General features: G+C 39.7%; 1 protein-coding gene across 3 annotated transcripts in view; it reads left to right on the top strand.

The window, feature by feature from the left end:
* The window catches only part of GOSR1 (golgi SNAP receptor complex member 1), a 57,637-nt gene that overhangs the window by 2,391 nt on the left and 30,988 nt on the right, over nucleotides 1-24,258 (top strand). For 2 of the 3 annotated variants that reach the window (XM_039507931.1, XM_039507929.1), the window contains exons 2-6: nucleotides 1,178-1,298; nucleotides 3,967-4,054; nucleotides 4,308-4,415; nucleotides 7,650-7,741; nucleotides 10,758-10,832. In XM_039507931.1, the coding sequence (XP_039363865.1) occupies nucleotides 1,178-1,298; nucleotides 3,967-4,054; nucleotides 4,308-4,415; nucleotides 7,650-7,741; nucleotides 10,758-10,832 (484 nt within the window). The remainder of the gene's footprint in view (nucleotides 1-1,177; nucleotides 1,299-3,966; nucleotides 4,055-4,307; nucleotides 4,416-7,649; nucleotides 7,742-10,757; nucleotides 10,833-24,258) is intronic. The other variant, XM_039507930.1, reaches the window with a different exon arrangement.

Here is a 24,258-nt window from a genome sequence, read left to right as displayed (position 1 = left end):
GTGTGAAAAAGTTGACATCCTATCTGTGTGCTACCACTAATTGGCTAGGCTGAATATGGGACATATTGCCTTCCTCGCCTAAAGATGGCATACCAGCTTGAAGCACCAGTCATCTAGTCTGACATCCTATGTTCCTATGACTGTAAAGGCTTTTCCGGGGATGACCAGGAAAGAGTAGAGTTAATGAAGACCAAGAGAAGACACATGGGATTTTGGTTTTGAAAATTTTTACTGATCAAAATGTTGTTGTAAATAGTAGTATAAGATCAAGCTGTGCTAATGAGGTGTGTTTGGGGGGGAGGGGGAATCTTCCTGTGAGGGGAAAAGACATGTAAAGACTTGGATGTTGCCAAAGCAGGTATAAAACTACAAAGCTGGTCTGATTTTGGCCCATTCAGCCTGATGGTGTCTCTGTAAAAGTGTGACTAGCATTTAAAGAGGACTCGAGTCCTATTGCACCCCAGAAGAGAACTGAGCTGAAATTTACTGGAGGGGAGCAGCTGGTAATGTGTCGGTGGAGATTTTCAAATGTGCCAAAGGTTATTAGGAACATACAAGGCAGTGGGAATTGTGTGCCTGAATTCCTTAGGGAAGTTTGTAACTGGGATTTTCCAATTTACTTGGCTGAAATATGGTAGTTTCTAACTTGCCGTTGCTGACTTGGTCTTGTGTGTAGGTGAGACCATACTGTGTAACATTCGTAGACACTAGTAATGGGGGAGATCATTTAGGCCATGAGTCAAATGCTGGGATGTTGCTTTATAATGATGTGCACTGATAACAGTGGCACCATGTCAAACACAGCAGAAGACGTGTGTCCCTGACCTATGGAGCTTAAAAATCTAAACTGTGTGTTCTCCAGTGCTTCATTCAGTCCAGTTCTAAATAACCACGAGAGGGCTTCTCCATCCTGGCTAAGTCTCAGGGTCACTAGTCTGATCTGCTGTGATGGAACATCTATTCTGTATTTTCATGACTTGTGCATACATCTAGGCATTTAATCTCTTTTGTAACAGATCCTGCCTGACTTCTTATTTTTAATGATGTTGTCTTATTCTGACTTCCTCTCCTTTATGTTATGCACCCAAAATGGTTTGTTGTAAAAAAGCAAATCCCAAATATATTGGACTGTAAAAGGACCTGTTAACCTCACATGTATCATTCTGTTGTTGTTCAGATCTCAGGAAGCAGGCTAGACAGCTGGAGAATGAGCTTGATCTGAAGTTGGTCTCCTTCAGCAAACTGTGCACAAGCTACAGTCACAGCAGCACCCGAGAGGGAAGACGCGACAGGTATAGGTACTAACAGACTTCTTCATGTTTTTTTAAAAGGCTGCTTTAAATACTCTTGTTTCATTTAATCTTCCACTTTTCTTTATTATTTGAACCTTGGTTTTTCAAGTAGCTCATTAGAATAGTCCTTCCTGGGCATTAGGAACCATATGCTGATCTTCATGAAGCGGTGGTGGTGATCCATATGTATGGTGCCCATTCAAGGACAGTGGAGCGTCGTTAGCATGATGTAAATCATTAGAAGGAATTGTGTTTAAGCTGTAGTTTGTATTTGTGGTAATCCATAGATGGGGTGTGTCCTTGTGAATGGCAGTACAGCTTGCTGCACCGTTTGTGTTCAAGTTGTATATTCATTTAGAAAATACTTTGCAGTCTTTTAAGGACTTCAACTCAAAGGCTGGAAAGCAGTTTGGATACTGATGAATTTAGCCTCTCAAATCTGCATGTGGTCTGGCTAGCATTATGCTCCCCATTGTAAAGATGAGGAAATTGAGGCACAGAGCTGTTGTGACTTGTCCAGGCTTGCATAGTGAGTGCGTGGCAGAGCTGGGGTTTGAACTGAGGAGTTCTGACTCTGAGCCCTCTGCTCTAACCAATATAGGTACATAAACAGGCAATGATCAGTGATCTCTCTCCTGCCATCCATCTCCATCCTAGCCATTTATGGACTTAGCCACCATGAATTTATCCATGGTGGATACAGCCGCTAGTTTCAAGTTTTCCTTCAGGGTTACTAGTGAGAACTCCTTTTTAAAAATAAATAAAAATAAATGGTGCCCATGCACATGCAGCCTTCTCTCGATCAATCACTGTATATTATGAGACTGTTGCAATGGGAATCGTTCTGGAACTCGCTCCAATCCTAAAGTGAGAGAAATCATCATCCTTCAAAACCTTCCCTAAAGCTCCCCTCTACTGGGTTGCCTACCAAATATTCAACAATATCTAGGCATCCCATGTACTGTGACCTCTGCTGCTTATTCTGAACATGATTGTGTCACTGTCACCGTTTCCTTCTTTCTCCCCTCTTCCTGGTTCTGTTTGTGTCCACTTGTTGTTGCTTAGAGGCTAAAACTGTAGGCTCTTTGTGGCATGGAGTGTGTGTTTTGTTACATGTAGCACCCAGCACAATGGGGCCTTATCCCTGATTGAGCTCTGTCAGTGTTTCTGCAATACAAATAATAAGAGAGCTTCAGACACCTAAATGGAAGCAGCCCAGCTTGACTGCCCAAGCGTTAGTTAATTTTGTTCTCATTTTCTCTTCACTCCCCCAATCCACAGAAACAAACCTTGGTCTCTCTTGGTCTGATTGTCTTTGTTGTATCTGCCTTTCTCAATAAGTGTTGTTAGATTGCAGTCCTACCCCTTGAAAGCCATATTCCTCCTCTCCTAGCACAACAGCGCTCTCTCTCTCTCTCTCTCTCTCTGTGTCCGTATTTCAAAGAGAGAACACCAAAATGGATTGTGTCTAAACGTATTGTCGGATTGAATGTGTCTCTTCTGACATTGCTCAGGCTGAGCAGAGTGACCCAGAATCTGTTTCCCAGACGAAGCCCAAGAGCAGCGCCAGGAGTGACCACTCCCTTCCTGAATCAGGGCTGCTGCTGCCACCACCGTCGCCTCCATCTCTCATATGTTGCCAGAGTTGTATTGTGTGGTGTTTGCCATACAACCCGGACATACCACTGACTTCTCGTTTCCAGAGAGAAGGATGGGCCATAGAAAAGACACTAGTTTTCTTTCCTCTTCCTATTCCAATAATTGCAGGTTACCAGAAAAAAGAGTATTGCCTTCAAAAGATGTAAACTGTTACCTTACAAGTGTCGGTCTGTTGTGTGTTCGCGCCTATCCCTTTGCTCGTGTGTGATTTTTCCCTGTGTAATGTTTAACTGCTTTGACAGGCATAGGGGAGGTGGACTATGTAGAAAACACAGTTTATCTCAATTTTTCTATGTGGCATGTTGTTCTTGTTTAAAATGCATCTGCAGGAGTTTCTAGCACTGTATTGTTAATGTACATTAACATAATTGTAACATACTAATATTGAAACCCACTTTCCTGCTAAAATGGAATCATAAAGAACAGTGTGGGAAAGAAGCATCATTGTTCGGCAAGTAATGATATCTGACGTGATGTGCAGTAGATTCAGTACCAGATATTAGATTCAAGGGGGAAGTGAGGCCGTGTCTTCACTAATACTTCTGTTGGCAAAATGTACATAGCTCAGCGGTGTGAAAAAAAACAACCTCCACCCTCGGGCGACGTAAGTTTTGCCAGCATAAGTGCTCGTGTGCACAGCGCTGTGTTGGCCACAGAGCCTCTCCTGCTGTCAAAGTTACCGCTGCTTGTTGAGCTGGTTTTATTGTGTCAGCGGGCGAGCTCTCTCCCATTGGCATAACATGGCTACACGAGCGCTCTTCAGCGGCACTGCTGTGAGTGTAGACATGGTTGAGGGGTATATAGCTCATGGTATTTTAATGGAGGTATTGGACTCATGAGGCAGTCAATACAGGGAAAACGTCTCTCTTTTCTAAATTTAATTTCTGACTTTAGGAAACCTACTTAGAAAATAAAATTGCCCTTGTACTTATTCCTGATATTGACACGTGGTGTCCGAATAGTCTCAAAAGGATGTTGTGCCTTTCAGTAATTGCTGCTGCTCTTTTCCTCTTAGTTCTGATACAACTCCTCTCTTAAATGGGTCGAGCCAAGACAGAATGTTTGAAACCATGGCGGTGGAGATTGAACAACTTCTGGGAAGGGTAAATGAGTTCTCCTATTCTTATTTCAATACCTAATAGGACTTTGAAGACCTTAATAGATCTAACGTTCCTGCCTAGGCTGTAGAATGTGCACTTGATGACACAAGATTGCAATATGCCTCCATTAAAGAAAACAAGATGTTTAGTAGCACTGGTAACAGTGGTTGGTAGATACCTCACTGAAAACATGTTAATCAGCATTGTAGCTCCTTTATGGAAAAGTGTCCCTTTGGTTTTTGGTTTTTTTCTGTAGCTTACTGGAATAAATGACAAAATGGCGGAGTACACCAACAGCGCGGGAGTCCCATCCCTGAATGCAGCACTGATGCACACATTACAGCGTCACAGAGACATATTGCAGGTAAGTCACGTGCAGTACATTTGTTACTTGTTTTTACGCTGTCTCTTCATTGTAATAATACTTGGGAATGATACTTACTGATATAACCTCGCACAAAATCCAAATACTCTTGGGGGGGGGGGGAGGTGTGTATAAAAATGTAAAAAACAAACAAACCCCAACAACCCTAAAATGTTGATTGGCAGGCAGAAGTTTGAGGGATGCTATATCACTGAAAAGTAAATGGTATCAGTTTTTAGTTGTGACCAGTGCATAGCAGGTTAAAATGTCTGATGGAAAAGACGTCTTTGTCTCATATGCTGCAAGGGAAGGATATAGAAAATAGTATCCTAATAACCAAAAGGAAATAATCTTACCCACCTCTGTTGTGGTTTTGCACACTATGTGGATAGAATTATTTAATCATTTCTATCTTAAAAGGGTCATCTTTATAACATTTACCTTCTTGGTTTTCTGTATATTTCAAAAATGATATAATGAAGCTATTTTTGGTCTGTGATGTAACGTTTTCATGCTTGGGTTTATTCTACTGTTTTTTGTTATCATCCAGTAGTTACATAAACTTAATTACAATTGGGACTCTCAGATGAAGAAAAAGCTGTCCCAAGGAAGCTGTTGAAATAAGCAATTGAAAGCATTGAATATGGAAGTGAACCTCACATTCAAAGGTTTTAAATGCAGCTAAAATTAATGACCAAAAAGATGACTATGCCGTAGGTCCCAAGAGGTCTATGCAGTTTTCCTGGTTTAGTGACTACCTGATCTTGATGTAAAATTATTAGGAATGTTTCACAATTTCTCACTATTTGAATGTGTGTGTGTTCCTCCACTAGCTTCCCAAATATGTCATGCAGGGAGTGCAAGCTGACATCCAGTTTCTATTTGGTGTTCCCCTTTTAGAAAGGCTTTCACTATGGTACCCAGGTCTTGGACCTTTTCGCTGTAGTACTCAATGTTTCCTTTGCTGAGAGGGGAAAAATGAAATCTGCATTAAAAATAGTTGACAGATATTCAGTTAAGATCCCATTTGATGCTATTGCCTTAAAACAACCAGAACAAACCCCAAAACAAAAGGCACTTTGGGTAGTGAAGTAAAATGTGATCATCTATGAAGTCTTGTCGTTGAATTATTGATGCATTTCTTACTGAGAGATGTAAATATTATCAACCTCAGCAAACTAACTAACAGCAGCTGGGAGGTGTAATTCCCAGTTTGGGTAGACAAACATGCACTAGTTCTGCTCAATCTAGCAGTCTAAAAATGGTGGCACAGGCAGCAGCTTGGGCTAGCTGCCCGAGTTCAATCCTATCTGACCCCTGGGCACATTCTCAGGCAACTAGCCCTAGCCGCTACCCATGCTGTACACACATTGTTAGTGCGCTGGCTTGAGCAGAGCTAGCGCATGTATGTCTACCTGAGATGGGAATTACACCTCCCAGCTGCAGGGTAAATGTGTGAATTTCCAGGTTCTGAGAGTAGGATTTTAATGTCAGCTCATCAAATGGCCTAAACTCACATGCTGTGTGGGAGACTATCATTTAAGAGACACTATCCATTTAAAAAGCACACTAATGTGGTGGTTCTCAAACTTTTTTTTTCCGCGGACCACTTGAAAATTGGTGAGGGTCTCGGCAGACCACTTAATGATCTTTTCAAATGTTGTTTGTACTGTTGGATAACTATTGTAAGGCGCTTTGGATAAAAGCACTATATTCAAAAAAACTTTACTAACAACTTTTTTGTTCTACAAATAAAAGCACACAACTCGTATTTTAATATCAGTGGTGTAACCTTTCTAATGAGATGGATGTGCCCCCTCTCCCCCACTGCAGCAGCCCCCAAGCTGGGGCTGGGAAGGAGAGGGGTCTCTCCCTGGCAGCCGCAGTCCTGGAGCTAGGGAAAGTCACCTCTTTCTCAGCTCTGCACATCCCAAATTCCCCCCACCCCCTCTTCTCAGCCCACTACCCCCTCCCACCTACCTCCTATTCCCAGGCCACCACCTCACCTTATATGTGTGTCTTCTCCAGGGTTCAGGCATCAAATTAATGGAGCCGTGCCTGCACAGCTCCACTAATTAGATGAGTGGCCCTTTATTTTCTTGTGTGCGGCCGCCGAGGCACGCACCTTAGAGGAAACTCTCCGTGGACCACCTGAATGGGGCTCATGGACCACTGGTGGTCCGCAGAGCACAGTTTGAGAACCTCTGCACTAATGTCTGAAAGTTTTTTAGGTACTATCTTTTTACTTTTCCTATTTAGTTAACAGAATATACAAACTTAATTCTCGCAAAAAATGTTTGGTTCATTTATTAGCAGGAAAATCATGCTGGTTGTTTGGGTAATATGGAGAACCGGGCAATGGAGGCTCGGATAAACTGGGTTCTGGTGTCTTAGAATTGGAAAAAGTACAGAGAATGGCAGCAAAAATGATTAGGGGTTTGGAACAGTTTTCATACTAGGAGAACTTAAAAAGACTAGGGCTGTTCATCTTAGAGAAGAGATGATTAAGAGGGGATATGATAGAGGTCTATAAAATCATTTCTGGTGTGGAGAAAGTGAATAGGGAAGTGTTATTTACCCCTTCACATAACATGAGAACCAGGGGTCACCCAATGAAATTTATAAGCAGCAGATTTAAAGCAAACTTACGGAAGTACTTCATACAGTGCACAGCCAACCCATGGAACTCATTGTCAGGGAATGCTGTGAAGGCCAAAAGTATAACTGGTTTCAGAAAGAATGAAGATAAGTTCATGGACGATAGGTTCATCAATGTCTGCTCACCAAGAAGGTCAGGGACATAATCCCATGTTCTGCGTGTCCCAAAACCTCCGACTGCCACCAGCTGGGACTGGATGACTGGATGAGTCACTTAATAATTGCTCTATTCTGTTCATTCCCTCTGAAGATTCTGGCTTTGGCCACTGTTGGAAGACAGGTCACTGGGATAAACGGACCATTGGTCTGTTCCAGTATGACCATTTTTATTTGATGTGAAAACGAGAGGAGGGGGTTATAATGAAAGTTCCAGTATAACCTTAACCATTGAGATCATTAGTAAGCAAATACTGTAATGCAGTAGAAATAATAAAACTTTCAAGTCTATTTTCCATTTTTACTAGCCTTTTTATTGACTAGTTTCCTGCCCATTTAGTACCTGTTGGTCAGATCTTGTTGGCAGAGTGTTGCCATTGTCAAGATCTAATGGTGCTTAAAATACTTGTTTTGTTACAGGATTACACACATGAATTTCATAAAACCAAAACCAACTTTCTGGCAGTACGGGAAAGGGAAAATCTCTTGGGATCAGTACGGAAAGATATCGAGTAAGTCTGAGTATAAACAATAGCAATAGACTTAAACACTTCTCTTGTCCTCACTGGAAGAAGCATATTTCTTTGAACTATTACCCCGTTTTCTGAGATATTTTGCATGATTCTTTCAGAGGTGGCTCATTTCAAGAACATTGTCGGGCGTATTATGAGGCTGTACATTGAAACAAAATCTATTATCGCCAAATGTTGCAGTACTAAAATACCCCTGGCTCTCCTTTCCAGTAGTGTGGGAGGTGTGCCTCCCTAAATCAAATGAATTTGTATATGTTTAAAGGAGGGTCAAAAGCTTCCAATGTAAAGTGAAGAAAAAGACTATTCTGATTGGAGCAATTCTCATAAGTGTCAGGTTGAATTAATGAGTTGTTTCAATCAGATCTTAAAAGATGCAAATTGCATTTGAGAATAAGCTGTTTAGCATGCTTGTTAGAGATCATATTAACAGCTGTGGATGTAAACCACAGCTAAAGACTGTCCATGAGGCAAAAGTTAATATTTGAAAAACCTTTTGAGAAATAGTTCTGCCTATCCTCACTGTCCTCTCTTCCCTAGATTTAATTCTAGGGATCTTTGTTTGAAAATATAGGATCTTCTGTTTTGTAGGAGCTCTTCTGCTTTTCTATATTCCTCACCTTGAGTTGGATTTCTTTGTGACAACACAAACCTCACAACCCTTTTAACTTCACATGAGGGGATCGCAGCAGGAGCATTTGCTGTTTTTAGGAGCAAAGATTGTGTTTTCATGTGAACTTCCCTGGTAGCAATAAACCGTAATAGTAAACAAGCAGAACTGTGTTCAGATACAGGCCCAGTGCTACTTCCATTGACGTTAGTGGCAAAAATCCTTTTGATTTTAGGGTGGGGTCCAGATTTCAGTGAATCTCTAAAAAAACAAACTTCAAGTATTTGCAATATAATTAAGCCTGGATGTGAATTGGAAGTTTACTTTTCCTTCTACAACCCGCTAGTGAGTCTCTCTGGAACACCAGCAGAGGGCACCTGCCTTTCCTTTATCTATCCAGTGTACATTTCAGAATGCTTCCCTCAGGGAAAGAGAAATTAGAACATGTTTCTGAATGGGAAAATAGCAAACTCTTTTCTGAGCGAGGTTATTTTGAGCCCAGGTGAAACTGGGGAAGCTGTATGTACTGATTTATTATAGCCTCTCTCTAGTGTAGGGTTGGGTTCCACTTTGCCCTTGGAAAATTGTGTGTGTGTATATGTATATACACACACACACACACACACACACGTGTGTGTGTGTATGTATGTATGTATAGGTAGGGTAAAACACATGAATCCATTTTCTATGGTTTAATCTATCCGTTTAAAAAAAAAAAAGTATTTCAATGACACTGAGACTTTTTTCCATTTGGTGATTTAGAAATAACCGAATTTAACATACAAGCTAGGTCTGTCAAGCGATTAAAAAAATTAATGATCATTAATCGCACTCTTAAACAATAATAGAATACCATTTACTTCAGTATTTTTGGGTGTTTTCTACATTTTCAAATATAATGATTTCAGTTACAACACAGAATGCAAAGTGTACAGTGCTCACTTTGTAGTTATTTTGCACTGTAAAAAACAAAAGAAATAGTATTTTTCAATTCACCTAATGCAAGTACTGTAGTACAATCTCTTTATTATGAAAGTTGAACTTACAAATGTAGAATTATGTACCAAAACCAACTTCATTCAGAAAAAAAACTGTGTAAAACTTTAGAGCCTACAAGTCCACTCAGTCCTATTTCTTGTTCAGACAATCGCTCAGACAAACTAGTTTGTTTGCATTTGCAGGAGATAATGCTGCCTGCTTCTTGTTCACAATGCCACCTGAACCTGAGAACGGGCGTTCGCATGGCACTGTTGCAGCCAGCGTCGCAAGATATTTACATACCAGACGCGCTAAAGATTCACATGTCCCTTCATGCTTCATCCACCATTCCAGAGGACATGCGTCCATGCTGATGATAGGTTCTACTCAATAACAATCCAAAGCAGTGCGGACCGACGCATGTTCATTTTCATAATCTGAGTCAGATGTCGCCAGCAGAAGGTTGATTTTCTTTTTTGGTGGTTCGAGTTTTGTAGTTTCCACATCAGTGTGTTGCTCTTTTAAGACTTCTGGAAGCATGCTCTACACCTCATCCCTCTCAGATTTTGGACGGCACTTCAGATTCTTAAACCTTGGGTTGAGTGCTGTAGCTAGTTTTATAAATCTCACATTGGTACTCTCCTTGCATTTTGTCAAATCTGCAGCAAAAGTGTTCTGAAAATGAACAACATGTGCTGAGTCATCATCCGAGACTATTATAACATGAAATATATGGCAGAATGCGGGAAAAACAGAGCCAGACACATACAGTTCTCCCCCAAGGAGTGCAGTCATAAATTTAATTAACACATGGTTTATTTTTAACGAGCGTCATCAGCATGGAGGCACGTCCTCTGGAATGGTGGCTGAAGCATCAAGGGTCATACAAATGTTTAGCATATCTGGCACATAAATACCTTGCAATGCCATTTGCAAAAAATCCCATGAATGGATTTGTAGGCTCTAAAGTTTTACATTGTTTTGTTTTTGAGTGAAGTTATGTAAAAAAAAAATCTATATTTGGAAGTTGCATTTTCGTGATAGAGATTGCACTACAGTACTTCTGAGGTGAACTGAAAAATTTCTTTTATCATTTTTACAGTGCAAATATTTGTAATAAAAAATAATAGTGAGCACTGTACACTTTATATTCTGTGTTGTAATATAAATCAATATATTTGAAAATGTAGAAAAATATCCAAAAATATTTAATAAATCTCAATTGGTATTCTATTGTTTAACAGTGCGATTAAAACTGCAATTAATAGTGATTAAAATAATTTTTTTGAGTTAATCATGTGAGTTAACCGCAATTAATCGACAGCCCTAATACAAGCAGATCAATAAATGCTGCTTTGTGAAAAGTATTTCTGGCAAAATTGTTTTTCACTTTCTTTTTTTAAATCTTAGGTCGTATAAAAGTGGGTCCAGTGTGAACAATAGAAGAACAGAGTTGTTCCTGAAAGAACACGAGCACCTTCGAAAGTAGGTTTTCTTAAATATGTGGATGAGCCATTCTTTTTCTTACTGTAAAAGAATAAGAATAGCATCTACAGTTACAGTGCCTAGGACAAAGAGTACAGGAGCCATTCATCCTCATGCTTCAGAACATAAAAAACAAGCTCAGCTGAGGTCAGGGAGAAAATCACCTCCATAATAATCTACAAGGTGCTAGGACACTACGCAGGTTTAATACTTTCCTCTGCAGCATCCAGCATATGGCGCTACTGGACATAGAATAGTTGGCTAAGTAGCCTGTACCAGTATGACAGTTTCCTTGTGAGTTTAGATGTTTTGTGGCTGAAACTACTAATTAAAGACGAAATGGAAGAATTCTCTCAGGGCAGCAAATGAATTATTTTGTGTTCTGAACACTTCCATTCCTTGGCGATGAGGTCGGTTTTGCAGCTACTGTATATCCAGCTCAGTTGTGCTGTAATTGGAAGAATCTTTCAGTGTGTAACTGCAATCATATTTTAACTGAAATGCTTTGTTTAATGGTTATTTTTTGTTGTTTGCGCTTCCTTCTTATTTCAGTTTAATGAACATTGGAAGTTGGACAATTTTTGCTTGGATTTCCCCAAAATAATGATGGTTTTATAATCCTATTGTGTTTTTGCTGATGAAGTGTTGGATAGAAGATTTTTAAACAAACAAGATTGAAATATATTAGTGGCCAGGTTCTAATGAACAAAGTAAACTCTTTAATGTACATTACATAGGAAAGAACACAGGGTACAAAATTGTTACACTGAGGTCAGGTATAAACATTTCTTTGCCACCAGCAATAGCAAATTTTGCTGTTGAAAGTGTTTGTGGATATTTTACAAGCCAATTCTGTAAGTTTTTGTTGTTGGCTTTGTGCCTCTTCTTACTCTGATTTTTATTTAATACATTTTTTAAAAACAATCTTTCTGTATTAGCAATACCAGCATATGCCTGTCTGATAGGATGAATGTACAGCCGTCTTTGTAGTTGATTCTGTGGTGTTCCACCTAGAAGCTGACATATACAAGGGCTGTCCCCCAATTGTAAGGGTACGTCTTCACTACCCGCCGGATCGGCGGGTAGCAATCGATTTCTCGGAGTTCGCTATATCGCGTCTCATCTAGACGCGATATATCGAACCCCGAACGTGCTCCCGTCGACTCCGGAACTCCACCGGAGCGAGTGGCGGTAGCGGAGTCGACGGGGGAGCCGCGGACGTCGATCCCGCGCCGTGAGGATGGGTAAGTAATTCGAGCGAAGGTACTTCGACTTCAGCTACGCTATTCACGTAGCTGAAGTTGCGTACCTTAGATCGACCCCCCCGCCCCTAGTGTAGACCAGGCCTAAGAAGCAGTGTACTGCTGTACCTGTTTTACTCAGTGCTGTTTATTCCTTGTGGAATATCGTCTACGTAACCAATGTATGTGCAAAAAAAACCTATTCAGCTTTTGTTCTTTATTCTATTTGCCTTTGGATTTCTGCTCTACTTATGTCACTAAATCTTTCTTCTTTTTTCTGTCAGTGTGAGACATAGAATGATACCCTGCTTTTCACTTGCCTATGCTAAGTGTGTAGAAAAGACTAAATCCACATACCAGAATTACTAATACCCTTAAATACATCTAAAATTGATATCTATTTTTTTAACCAAAACTAAAAAGGAAGCCCAAAGACTTCTCCTTAGTTCTGTTTTTCTCAGTCTAACTATAGAGGACTTCATCTATTTATAAAGTAGATGATCTCTGTTACTCTCCATCCATAGGGAATTGTAGTTTTGAAAGTTTGCCTCAGATGCCAAGTTACATGGTCTCAAAGCTCTAGGAACTCAATGATGTCAACTGTGTGTATATGGGGAGTTTGAAACAAGCGCATTCAATCTGTTTTTCTCGTTCAAATGAGATCTAACTAATCAGCATGCACACTGGACTTTATTCCTCATTTATGTTTAACACTTTTCTGTACAAAATGATGCTGTGCTGCCAGGCATTAAAAATGGAAATATGCACAAAAACATTAGGGTGAAAAGGAGCAAAATCCCGTGGAACAGTGTCACAAAGCTGTGGCTCTTTAGGCATTTCCTTTCATTCAGGATGTAGTCATATGATCTCACGCTCAGGGTCTAACTAACTGATAGCCATATTTGGGGTTGGGAAGGAATTTTCCCCTGGTGGTTTTTGCCTTCCTCTGTAGCATGGGGCCTGGGTCACTTGCAGGTTTAAAATAGTGTAAATGGTGAATTCTCTGTAACTTGAAGTCTGTCTTTAAACCGTGATTTGAGGACTTCAGTAACTCAGCTGGATGTTAGGGGTCTATTTCAGGAGTTGGTGAGGTTCTGTGGCCTGCAGTGTGTAGGAGGTCGGACTAGAAGATGACCATGATGCTCCCTTCTGACCGTAAATTCTCTGAGTCTATATTTGTGTAGAAAAGGCTTGGGTTTCAAAGAAACACAAACTTCTATGACTTAGTATGTTTCCACATCCCAGCCATCATAAACTATAGGCTGACACAAGGGGGCAGTATTTCATAGGGAAAGTTTTCATCTGTAGGCTGAGATCTGTTCCTAAAGATAATTTTGTGTTGTAGCCAAGACTATGTAAAAAGCTTTTACAGGAAATTAAAAATACAGTTTTTAGATGGGTGATGAAGTATGGGCTGGCCACAATTTCCCTTGGGATCCCTGGTGGCATTCAGAAATTCACCGGTCTAAAGCACAAGCTAATGATTTTCCTTTAAGTTGCATCTGTTGTTAACCTTTATAATCAAGGTTTCAGAGTAGCAGCCGTGTTAGTCTGTATCTGCAAAAAAAACAGGAGTACTTGTGGCACCTTAAAGACTAACAAATTTATTTAAGCATCAGCTTTCGTGAGCTGCAGCTCACTTCTTCGGATGCATAGAATGGAACACATAATCAAGAATGTTATTACATTTTACAGAAACAGTGCAATAGGTTTAATGTCTTGGAGGTGAACCCTAATTGAAATTGAGTCCACTGATGAAGAACAAGGAGTGCCTATTAGTCGGAATAAACTTGTTTGTTCCCATATCATAAGGATTAAAAGCAAGTGTTAAGTAATGTTATAAATTTGGCATTTTCTGGGGAAAAAAAATGCAAATAATTTCCTCTTGCAGTTCCTCTAAAATACACTTCTGATAAGTGCATGGAGAGGAAATTATCAACCAGATCTTTAAATGGCCCTAAAACAAAAAATATCTTGTATGTTTCATCTGATGAAGGTTTTTAGAAATAATCAGGTCAAGCACCTTACAGAGGTATTTGTTACTTTGATCTTTCCTGGGACAGAGTTTCATTGTGGTGATTAACTTATGTTGACTCATGACTTTTATTCTTGATAGCAGTCTGATTTCACAGTAAGGATGATCCTTTTCAGAAGGCGGGTCAGAGTATTCCTGTATGTGTGTGTGTCTACAATGTATAAAATATTAAAGGGTTCTTCGGGCTTATTTAATAGATCATTTGGAGAAACATCTGTGCTGCTATTATTTCTCTCTCTCTCAAAATATGCCCAGTTGACACTCAATGAGATATTTTGTTGAGTTGTGATCTCTTACTGTAACAGATAATGTGAGGTTTAGAATTAATAGAGTTGTTTGCATTTTAAATCTAGTTAATAAAAATGCTGCTGTTTATCTGTTCTCAAAATATACTTTAACTAAAAATGAATTTGGTAAACTTTCGTACTTGATAGAATTTTCCCTGGTAGCCATTCATCTTACAGAAGATGGTGCCCTTTTCCCTTTTTGGTTGATGAAGTACAGGTAGCTTTCTTGCCTGACTTGTGCTTCACCGTAGGCCATTATAATCAGTCAGCCAATGCAAAATGCTGAGCTGAATCATTGTCAGGCTTGTTACTATATTATTTATTTTGAATGAGCCCTCACATTTCTGGAGACTTTCAAAGGTTATATGAAGATGAAATAGCTGTTAGGGATTCACGTGAAGTATAACTTTTCTTTTATATAGTCACTTAAAAAATGCAGGTTGTCTTACAGCTCTCTGAGATTTTTATTTTCACACACATCCATAGTGTGAGATTTACTTCTTGTTGTTCAGAGTAGTTAAACGCAATGCAACAGTCAACACTTAAAATTCCAATTCAAATGGAAATAAATACTTCAACAGCTATGTAGTGATTTCTGCTTACTTTTTCAGAGCAGTTTTTTTTAAGTGTGGAAGAAATTGTTACAGCATATATGGGAAGAGTTGCAACAACAACCACTAAATATGCTGTCCTAGATATTAAAACTAAAGCTGACTCTTAGTCCTACAATTAGTTGAAACTTTTTGGAACTGGGGAGTTCCAGTCATTCATCCACCACAAGTCAGTTTCTTCTTATTACCTTCATATAAATTAATACTGTAGCTGCATTAAATAAAATGCTCTTCAAAACATTTTCCAACCAACCCTCCAGCCTTCTAGGCAAAGGGAAAACATCTTCAGAACTAGAGAGAACATCTTCCAGGGACTGATTGCAAAATATAAGAATTTTTTAATTAAAACATTAAAAACAAAAATGTATAAACAAATTATATAGAGTGAGAAGTTATTCGAAATGTGTTGGAAACCCAGAGGAAACAATGTCATGGCAGAACATGGAAGGGCACGCTGCAAACTAGAGATAACTCTGAGGTATGTGCAGAAATGTGGTGTCAGAGCATAAGAAAAATGGCAAGAAATCAAAAGCTTGCAAGATATTCAGAACTTTTCAAGTGAGAATCCTTAGCTCAAAAATAGATATTGACATAGAAAATATTAAAGGGTTTCAACATACTTGTCATCAAAGAAAGTAATTAGTGTGATATTACTGCCAAGAAGCTGTGGAAGCTGGTGAATGGTCCATAGAAACCAGCAGGAGCTAGCAAATTATACCAAATGTGTTTCTGACAAAAGTCTGTGAATTCTGAGATGCTCAGGACCTGCTTCCTGAGGGTGTGCACTGCAGAGAGTCTGTGATGCCAGGCCATTTGGCAGAGATAGCTGAAGTGTCTGAATCAACTATGAAGGTGACAGTAAGAGAACTTAAATATTTAAAAAATAAAATGAAATTGAGAAGACTGTGGCAGAGCTTCTGAGAAAACGTTGGTACTGTAGCTCAGCCTTGTGGAATTCTTGCCAATATGAAGCACCATTTTGACCCTGTCATTGATATATTAAATACTTCAGCCTACTGCATGTTTATTTTAAGTCCTGGTAATGGCTGGTTGTAGTACGGCTCTATGAGCTAAGAGGTGAAAACATTATCTAAGAATTGACATGGTTATCCACTGTATTTAACTACCTTCTTCTACAAGGCACAATCAGGAGAGTTGGTGGTTCCCAAGGGAGATGCTATATAACAACGTTTTTAAAGGAGTACTATGTGCGTCTCCCTAACCAGCCTCTGTCATATGCCATTATCAGATCCATGGGCTATAGTTCACCCAACAGAGTCCAGGCTCATCCTTCTTCTTATGTATGAGAGGGGACTAAAAGGAGACGACGGTTACTCCTGGCAATGTTCTCTTTGCTTTGAAAACGTTCCTCGGAAATCACATTGGCAAGTACTAGATCTTACAGTCTACAGTGGCATCTAATTGATGGTAGAAACTGGAAGAGAACCAGCAAGAAATGCAATAATGTTTCTGCACTTCAGGGGTGCTGTGAGTGTGGCTCTCTGAGGACTTTGTGGAGGGACACGGACTCTCTTCTATGGTAACTCCTGCTTTGTTTCTAAATTTTACCTTTTTTACTCTTTCCCCACAGTGTGAAAATAACCCGCACTGTGATCATTCTGGGGAGTAGTTGTTGTTCATTGAGGCACTCTGGGACAGGAGCTTGAGCACTCATAGGGATAGCAGTTTGACCATACTACTGATTTCATACTGTAGGGCTAAACAGTTGTTTTAGTTTTCTGTGGGGAAAACCAACTTCTTCCGTTGCTTTCAGACTGAACAGAAGTAAATGTTAAAGGCGTTGGCTTGAAACATTCAGTAACGTGGAAAAAAACCACTCCCAAGTTGGCATAAACTATTGAAGCTTGCTTTAGTAAAATGCTAATCAGGCACTTGAAGAAATTGCTAGGAATGTTCACTCACTGGAGTTTCTGAAGCTTCTTCTGTGGATTCAGCTTTTTCTTTCTTGATTTTTTTTTTTCAAAATCCAGAGCACTCAAAGGCCTTCATGCAGCATATTAATCCACTACATTTAGTAGTGTAATACATTTGTTATCTCTTCTGGAAAGATGATGCGAGTGCAAAATGGAGAATTGATTTGCTTGGTTATATGTATGTAGATGAATTGTAAAGGGGAGGAAAATTTTGACATCCCAACCATTGTGCGGACTCCCGGCATGCCTGTAGTATGCAAAATTGCTACCAGTGGTGCACAAGTGATTGTGCCATCATGCGGATTGTACTTACCCTGAGTAGGGCTGACCAGTGTCTGCTGGTACAAATGCTAGTTTGGCAGCAAGTTGATGGTGTGCATAGTTCAGCTGGTTCTTGCAGTACCATCCCATAGTGCTGCTGCTCAATCTTCATTGATGACTTTAACAGCACAGAGCGCTGGATGCATAGAACCCTCAGCTCTGTTTAGCTCTGGCAGGCTCAAGAGCAACAGGGTTTCCAAAGACACTAGGGGGAATTTGTCTGATTCTCCGCCCTCCAACTGAGCCCTTCACAATTGTGAATTGAAGGAATTCCATTATTTCTGTAGCTCCTTTGATTCTGAGCTTTAAAAGGAAATCAGACTTGTAGGTCAAGGGCAGTTTTCCACCTCTCTGGACAGGTAAATGAGTTGTTTGGGACTATGGATAGGTTGAGGTAAGAGAGAATCATGTAAAGGTCTCAATAGATGTTAAGGGGGGAAGACCAGAAATTAGGTGAAATATTGTTCTGTTTTTGCGTTTCAATCTTATGCAGAGGCTCCAAGACTAATAGATAAATGTGTGCACTTCCCTTGTGAAAATTTGCTTCTCTCAGGTTCTCACAGTTAAACAGGCAAGTTTGTCCTGCTTTTCCTGTTAGTACATTTTTTGGCACAATGAGCAAATAAATCATTATCTTTCTCATAGTACTGTTTTCTGTCAAAAGAAGCAGCATCCTTAATGATGAATGGACAATATTTAACAGTTTTAGAAACCTCCTTGAAAGTGCTGTCCTAAGAGGAAAGAGCCCCGGCCACTCAGCATTTACTTTTGGAAAATGTAGCACTGGGAAGTTCTACAGTAATTGACCAGGAGTTGTATCCTAAATAGGCAGAGAAGGAGCTAATGTGTTCGTTTAAAGTGGCAGTATAGAGTATGTGTGAATGTTTTCTTCATATCACATACCTGCAGTTTATGTGGATTAAATGAATGCTGTTTGCTGACATTGATGGTTGAGTGTAAACCATTTTATCTATCCTTTCTCTGACGTCCAAAAATTCATATTGAGAGAGATTTTATATCACACATTGCACTCTGTGAAGAACTAAGTGAAGCACTCCATAGATGTGTGTTAAACGTAATATATCTGCGCTTGCTGTGATGTATCTGTATTGTCATTTGGGGTCACTGCATCATTGACTTTTGGCTCTGCTGCTTGATTTTCTTTTGAATATCTGTCCTTCCCAAGGGGAGCTATAGAGGGGTATGGGTATGCACTGGCTTAGATAAAAGTGCACACCGTGATAGGTTTTTCTTTTTGAGGGTTTTATAAGGCTATATGTATTATTTAATTTTGATATTTCAGTTCTCCAAGGTCTCAGAATGAGCCACTGTTATCATCTAGCTTGCAAAATAATATACATTAGAAATAAAAGAGGAGTTTGTGTAACTTAGCTGAGGGACACATTCTCTCAAGTGCCCAAGAATTTCTGTGGCGCTAGAGGGGCCCTGGTCTAATTGTATTCTGTGGTTGTGGGAACAAAGAAACCCCAGAACAATAGGAGGGAAAGCGGATAGAAGAGGAGCGTGCTCAGTATTCAGAAGGAAAAAGAGTGGGGAATAAGATGTGAGTGAATGAAATACAGGGATCTACTCTCACTTCATAATGGTGTTATTAATAAATAATACACAGTGCATAATAATACTTGACTAATTAACAGGGGTGGTTAGGATAAATGAGTTAATGTTTGTACGATGCGTTAAACACAGCTAAAATACTATGTTAGTGTTGAATATTATTTTATTATTGCTTTCTCAGGTCCCCACAGAACTTGTTCCTGATGACCTATTGTTGATCAATCTGAAATAGCCACATGCAGTAATGAACAATCTGCATGAAACTAAAGATTTTCAAACTTTTTTATCATGTGGCCAGATCTTGGCGAGATTGTCTTGCAGACCCTTGCCCTCCCAGGCCTGATCCTAATGGCAATCACAAAACATATTTGGGGGAATTACAGCAGCAGTATACGTGAAAAAGTCACATTAGGGAAGTACAGTATTTATGTAGCTTTAACTTTCTTCTATATAAATTTTTTCCTTTTAGGAAAAATGACCTCCTGTTCATTTCATTTCCCCTCCTGGCCCTTTTTCCTCTGTCCGCTTGCTCTTTTGCATGCGTTTCTCCGCTGCTTCTTCTCCTTTCTCTCTGTATATGCTTAGTCTAAGGGCTGGTCTACACTATGGCCGCGGTAAATCAATCTAAGTTATGCAACTTCAGTTACGTGAATAATGTCACTGAAGTCGACGTGGTTAGATCCACTTACCACGGTGGCTACACTGCACTGTGTCAACTGGAGAGTGTCTTCTGTCGACTTCCCTTATGCATCTTGGGGAGGTGGAGTACACAAATCAATGGGAGAGTGCTCTCCCATCGATCTAGCGTGTCTTCACCAGACCCGCTAAATCGACACTCGCTGCATTGATTGCAGCAGTACTAATCTATCGGTGAGTGTAGACATGCCCTTAGCGTGCGGCCCTGTTCCTTTCCCTTCTCTTAGGTAGCAAGACTCCTAATCTGACCCCTTGTTCCCACTCAGGCTGTCCGTAGAAGCAGATGGAAAGGAGGAGAAGCTATGAGCCAGCACCAGGTGATTGCAGGCTCTCTGGGCCACAGTTTGAAACTTGCTTAAGTAGGGTGGTGTACATTTTTTTTTTAAAGCTGCTGCTGAGTAAAGTTCTTTACATTGTGATTTAATTTGGAGGCAATATAACCTCATTCAGTTACTGTAACAGTCTGAGGCCCATTTATCTTTGTCACGCTGTTGTCCTAACTTTGATACAGTTTTTTTAACCAAAGCAACTTCTTATATTGTCATTTTCTTTCCTCATAGATAGTTATGAAGAAATCTGCAAAGACTGAAAGAAACCAGCTATTAGTTTGGAATATTTTCCTGTAAAAGTTTCTGATGTGACGTAATTTGATTAGCCACAAACTTACTGTGTGCGTCTAATACAAGGCCATGCTACATTGTCTACTGAACTGGAAGGCAGACAGTGAGAAGGGATTCAGAAAACTAGGTTAAAATGTCTGTGTGCTGGGCATTAACTACAAGAAGCCGTGTAGCATTGTTGGGTAGTTTTTTCCCCCAAGTACAGTTAAATACCATCAGTTTGTGTCTTCCTCTTCCCATGTACAATTTGAATGACACATACAAATAGGCCGACTCGGATAAAGGATACTTATTCATCCTACAACTAACTGATGAGAGAGGCTAAAGCAATTGCCTTGGCTTCTGTGTGTCGTAAATGGCCTCTCTAAGCAGAATTTTGAACGTCCAAAAAGACTAGTTTTGGAGAGGACCTTGTGTATACAATCATCTGCATTTATACACTTTCCTCCTCAAGCTATAGACAGCATATTTGTGCTTAGTGAATTTAGACTCTTGAGTCAGAATTTCTTTAGACTCTTCATTTCAGGTGTTAGGCAGGAATCCAAATTGATTCTCGCTTTCCCGGTGTTCACAGATGGCATATAACACAAATGAAGATACTGTAGTTCTGAGGTTACAAATCTTATGAATTTGGGCTAGCTTGCGTGAAGGAGGAGGTAGGAAGTGACGAGGTGTTCTAGGACGCTTGTTAAAGCTTATGCTTTTTAAAACTTAGCAAGAATGCATACATAATTCTTTATTACCATTATTTTACTATTTATTAAGCGCTGCTGGTGTGCCCAGTGCAGTATAAAATACACATACGTGGTCCCCTGCTCCATGAGCTTAGTCTGAAAGATAAGACTGGACACAGAAGGGGATTTGGAATAGTAAGTTGATAAACTCATACATAAGTTTGTCTTTTGTTTGGGGGCCTTCAGGGGAGTGATTTAAATGAAGGGAGAGTGGGTGTCTGGCACACTGAGATTGGCATAGTTTATCTAAAGGTATACGATAATTCAAAGTGTTTCCAGTTTCTAAACATATTTATCCTTGCTGATTTTATTTTTCTAGGGAATTTCAAACCAGACCGTCCTCCGAATTTTCTTGATTACCCTCATCTGTCCCTGTGTCCTTCCTTTAGCTGGGTTTGTGTGTATTGACTCCATGGGCTTCTTTTAAGAGCCTATAAATGGTGCTCCGCTATCAGCTGAAGGGGCTGTGTCAGAATGACACGAGACACTTCTCCTCAAACGGTATGTCTACACTGCAATTAAAAACCCGCAGCTGGCCCATGCCAGCCGACTTAGGCTTTCAGGGCTCCAGGCTAAGGGGCTGTTGAATTGTGTTGTAGATATTCAGGCTTGGGCTGGAGCCTGAGCTCTAAGACCTTGCGATGTGAGAGGGTTCCAGAGCTCGGGGTAGCTTGAGCCCAAACGTCTACACCACAATTAAACAACCATTAGCCCAAGCCCCATGAGCCTGTCTTAGGTGGTGTGGGCCAGCAGTGTGTGTCTGATTGCAGTGTAGACATACTCAAAGGGGCTGTCTCTCCAGCACTCGCAGGTGTGTCTCATAATAGTTATCCACAAGGCTACCAAGCCAGCGCAAATATTACTTAATAGATGATAAAAGTCATGTTTTTTCAGAAAAAAGCTTCATAGGTCATATGAATGTAATTCTATAACTATATATGCCAGTCATTGAAGTACTTTGAGATTTTGGGAAAGTTCAAAGCTTGCATGCAGTGGAGAGAGATGCTCTCTTATTATTTATAAATAACTGAAATAAAAGCACATGGACATCAGCCAATCACTCCAGCATTTAAAAGCGTTTCCCCCTTTAAAAATGGAGTTTGAGGTTTATTAGAATAAAATTACCACCTGATTGCCTTTCATCCCTACATACTTAATATTGAAGTTTCTTCAAAAACATAAGGATCCAAAAAGCACCCTTTATGAAGAAAAAGGTTTATTATATAGAACATGCTATTTGTGCCAGACATTGACTTTGCATAGAGCTTAAATCAATGAGATTTAAGAGGTTAACGTGTATTCTTTAATCATTGTAATTAATCACTATGGTTATCTGAAAGCATTAGCTTTCTAAAACCAAATTTGTGGTTTCTTTCTAGCTGTCTTGTTAGCTGTGTGGATTGGTGATACACTCATGTGCATGATCCTGCCACCAGAGTTAAGGCTCTGTAAGAATGTTAATGTGTAAGTGCCATTTTGAAGACCCGTGACTTAACCATAATAATTTGAAACTTTTGATTTAAAAAGACAACAATATTTGGCTAGTTATTACTCTCTCTTCTGACTTAATCAGTTGTGTTGTTTCACATGAAAAGCAGCCTAGGTATTTATCTTTGAAAAGTCGTAACTTGGCATCCTTAAGACTACTTCTATATAAAAAGTCAAATTAGGGAAGATGTACATGTATTTCAACATAGAATTAAAGAGAATACCAGCTTTGACTAACTAGTATTAGTTTGCTAGACTGATGATTAGGAGTAATTATGGTGAAACATGTTCATCTCAAATATTTTCTGCAATGATATTCTGCGTTAAGGTCAACATCCAATCCTGCTTTGTGCTGTCATGTCTAGATATATTATGGGTCTTGGATCTGTGTGGTGGTAGGTACCAGCTGAGCTGTAATATCCTGTGAGAACAGGCAGAGTTAAAGAGGGTGCATCAGCCTGGGCTTTGAATTTGTATTTCTTTTTAGGAGCTGACTATTACTAACATGACTATGCAGTCTGTATTGTCCATCAGCTATTAAGAGAAATCTGCACTGTGATGGTATGATCCAGCAAATCCCTTGACATTGGAGTTACCATTCTCCCTTGAATAAGTCACATAAGTTGGGAATTTTGCAAATAAAAAATGAGTCACATAAGAGCCGGCACATTTTAAAAAACCTGAAATCTTCGACTTGGCATTTATGCTACAAGCTTCACCATGAAGTTTCTTCATTTATCTTTTTTTTTTTTTTTAAAGTTAAATCTAGTATTGCACTCGGCATTCTGAGATAATTTAGGTGAATTTTGTGTAACTTGTCTGTGTAGTGACATAGGTTATCCCTAACATAGACTGCAAATTAATTGTTGCCAAGCAGTCATTCAGTGAGCTGTAACCGCTAGCCCAATACTGTAGTCAGACCCTTTCCTAGACCCATGGAGACATGGTAGCTAGCTCAAATATAGTGAATCAGTGGAGCATTCTAGGTTTCAATTGTTTTGTCTGCTTTGTTCATCCATTTCCTATCCCCCCAGGAGGATCTCCTGCCAATAGCAAGGTACAGTGAGAAATAAGAAGTCAAAATTGGCTGTGGGCCTCCCTTAAGTTCATATCTGTCAGAGCATACTATGTGCTATTAAAAACAACAGCAACAATAACCACCTAAAGAAAACATAAGCTACTACCCAACCAACAGTTCATAGTACCAGTTACATTGGTTGCATCCTGAAAAGAAAATTATTAAACATATTTTTTCTTGGATGTTTTCCTAATGGCTGGTTTGCTTGTCAAACACAGGGCTCCAGCTACAAACTGTTTTAAATATTGTGATTGTTGTGCTAATTTGATACCCTGGTATGATCTAAAATGAAATACACAGACAAAGTTTGGCAGCTAACAACATTGGCTGTAATGTAGGCTTAACTGTGCAAACTTTTCTATGGAATGCACCTAGACCTGGAGCACACTGCTAATTCGGGTTTCGTCCTTCCCACTTCAGTGGTATCAATATACCATATTCCTGACGTGCGTTTATCCCTTGTTTTGTTCCGGTCATGGGCACATCCTCTGCCTTACCCCTACTCTTCATTCTTGACCTATGCAGTACTCTTTATTCTAGTCCAAAGACTCTTCTGAATGGAGACTATCATGTTGAATTAATGAATTTATGACGTGGACAAATGATCATTAAAGTCTAGGTTAAGAACCCCAAACTAGTTTTTGCTTTAGATCTAGGTAGAATGGCCTTCCCAAATTTGGCTTTTTATATAGAAGTCGTCTTAAGGATGCCAAGTTACAACTTTTCAAAAATAAATAACTTGGTTGTTTTTCATGTGAAATAACCAAATTGATTAAGGCATAAAAGGGAGTAATAACTAGCCAAAT

The sequence above is a fragment of the Mauremys reevesii genome, linkage group 20 (genome assembly GCF_016161935.1).
Source record: "Mauremys reevesii isolate NIE-2019 linkage group 20, ASM1616193v1, whole genome shotgun sequence".
In the NCBI taxonomy this organism is placed as follows: Eukaryota; Metazoa; Chordata; order Testudines; family Geoemydidae; genus Mauremys; species Mauremys reevesii.
This window is presented reverse-complemented; position numbering and strand designations above follow the sequence as displayed.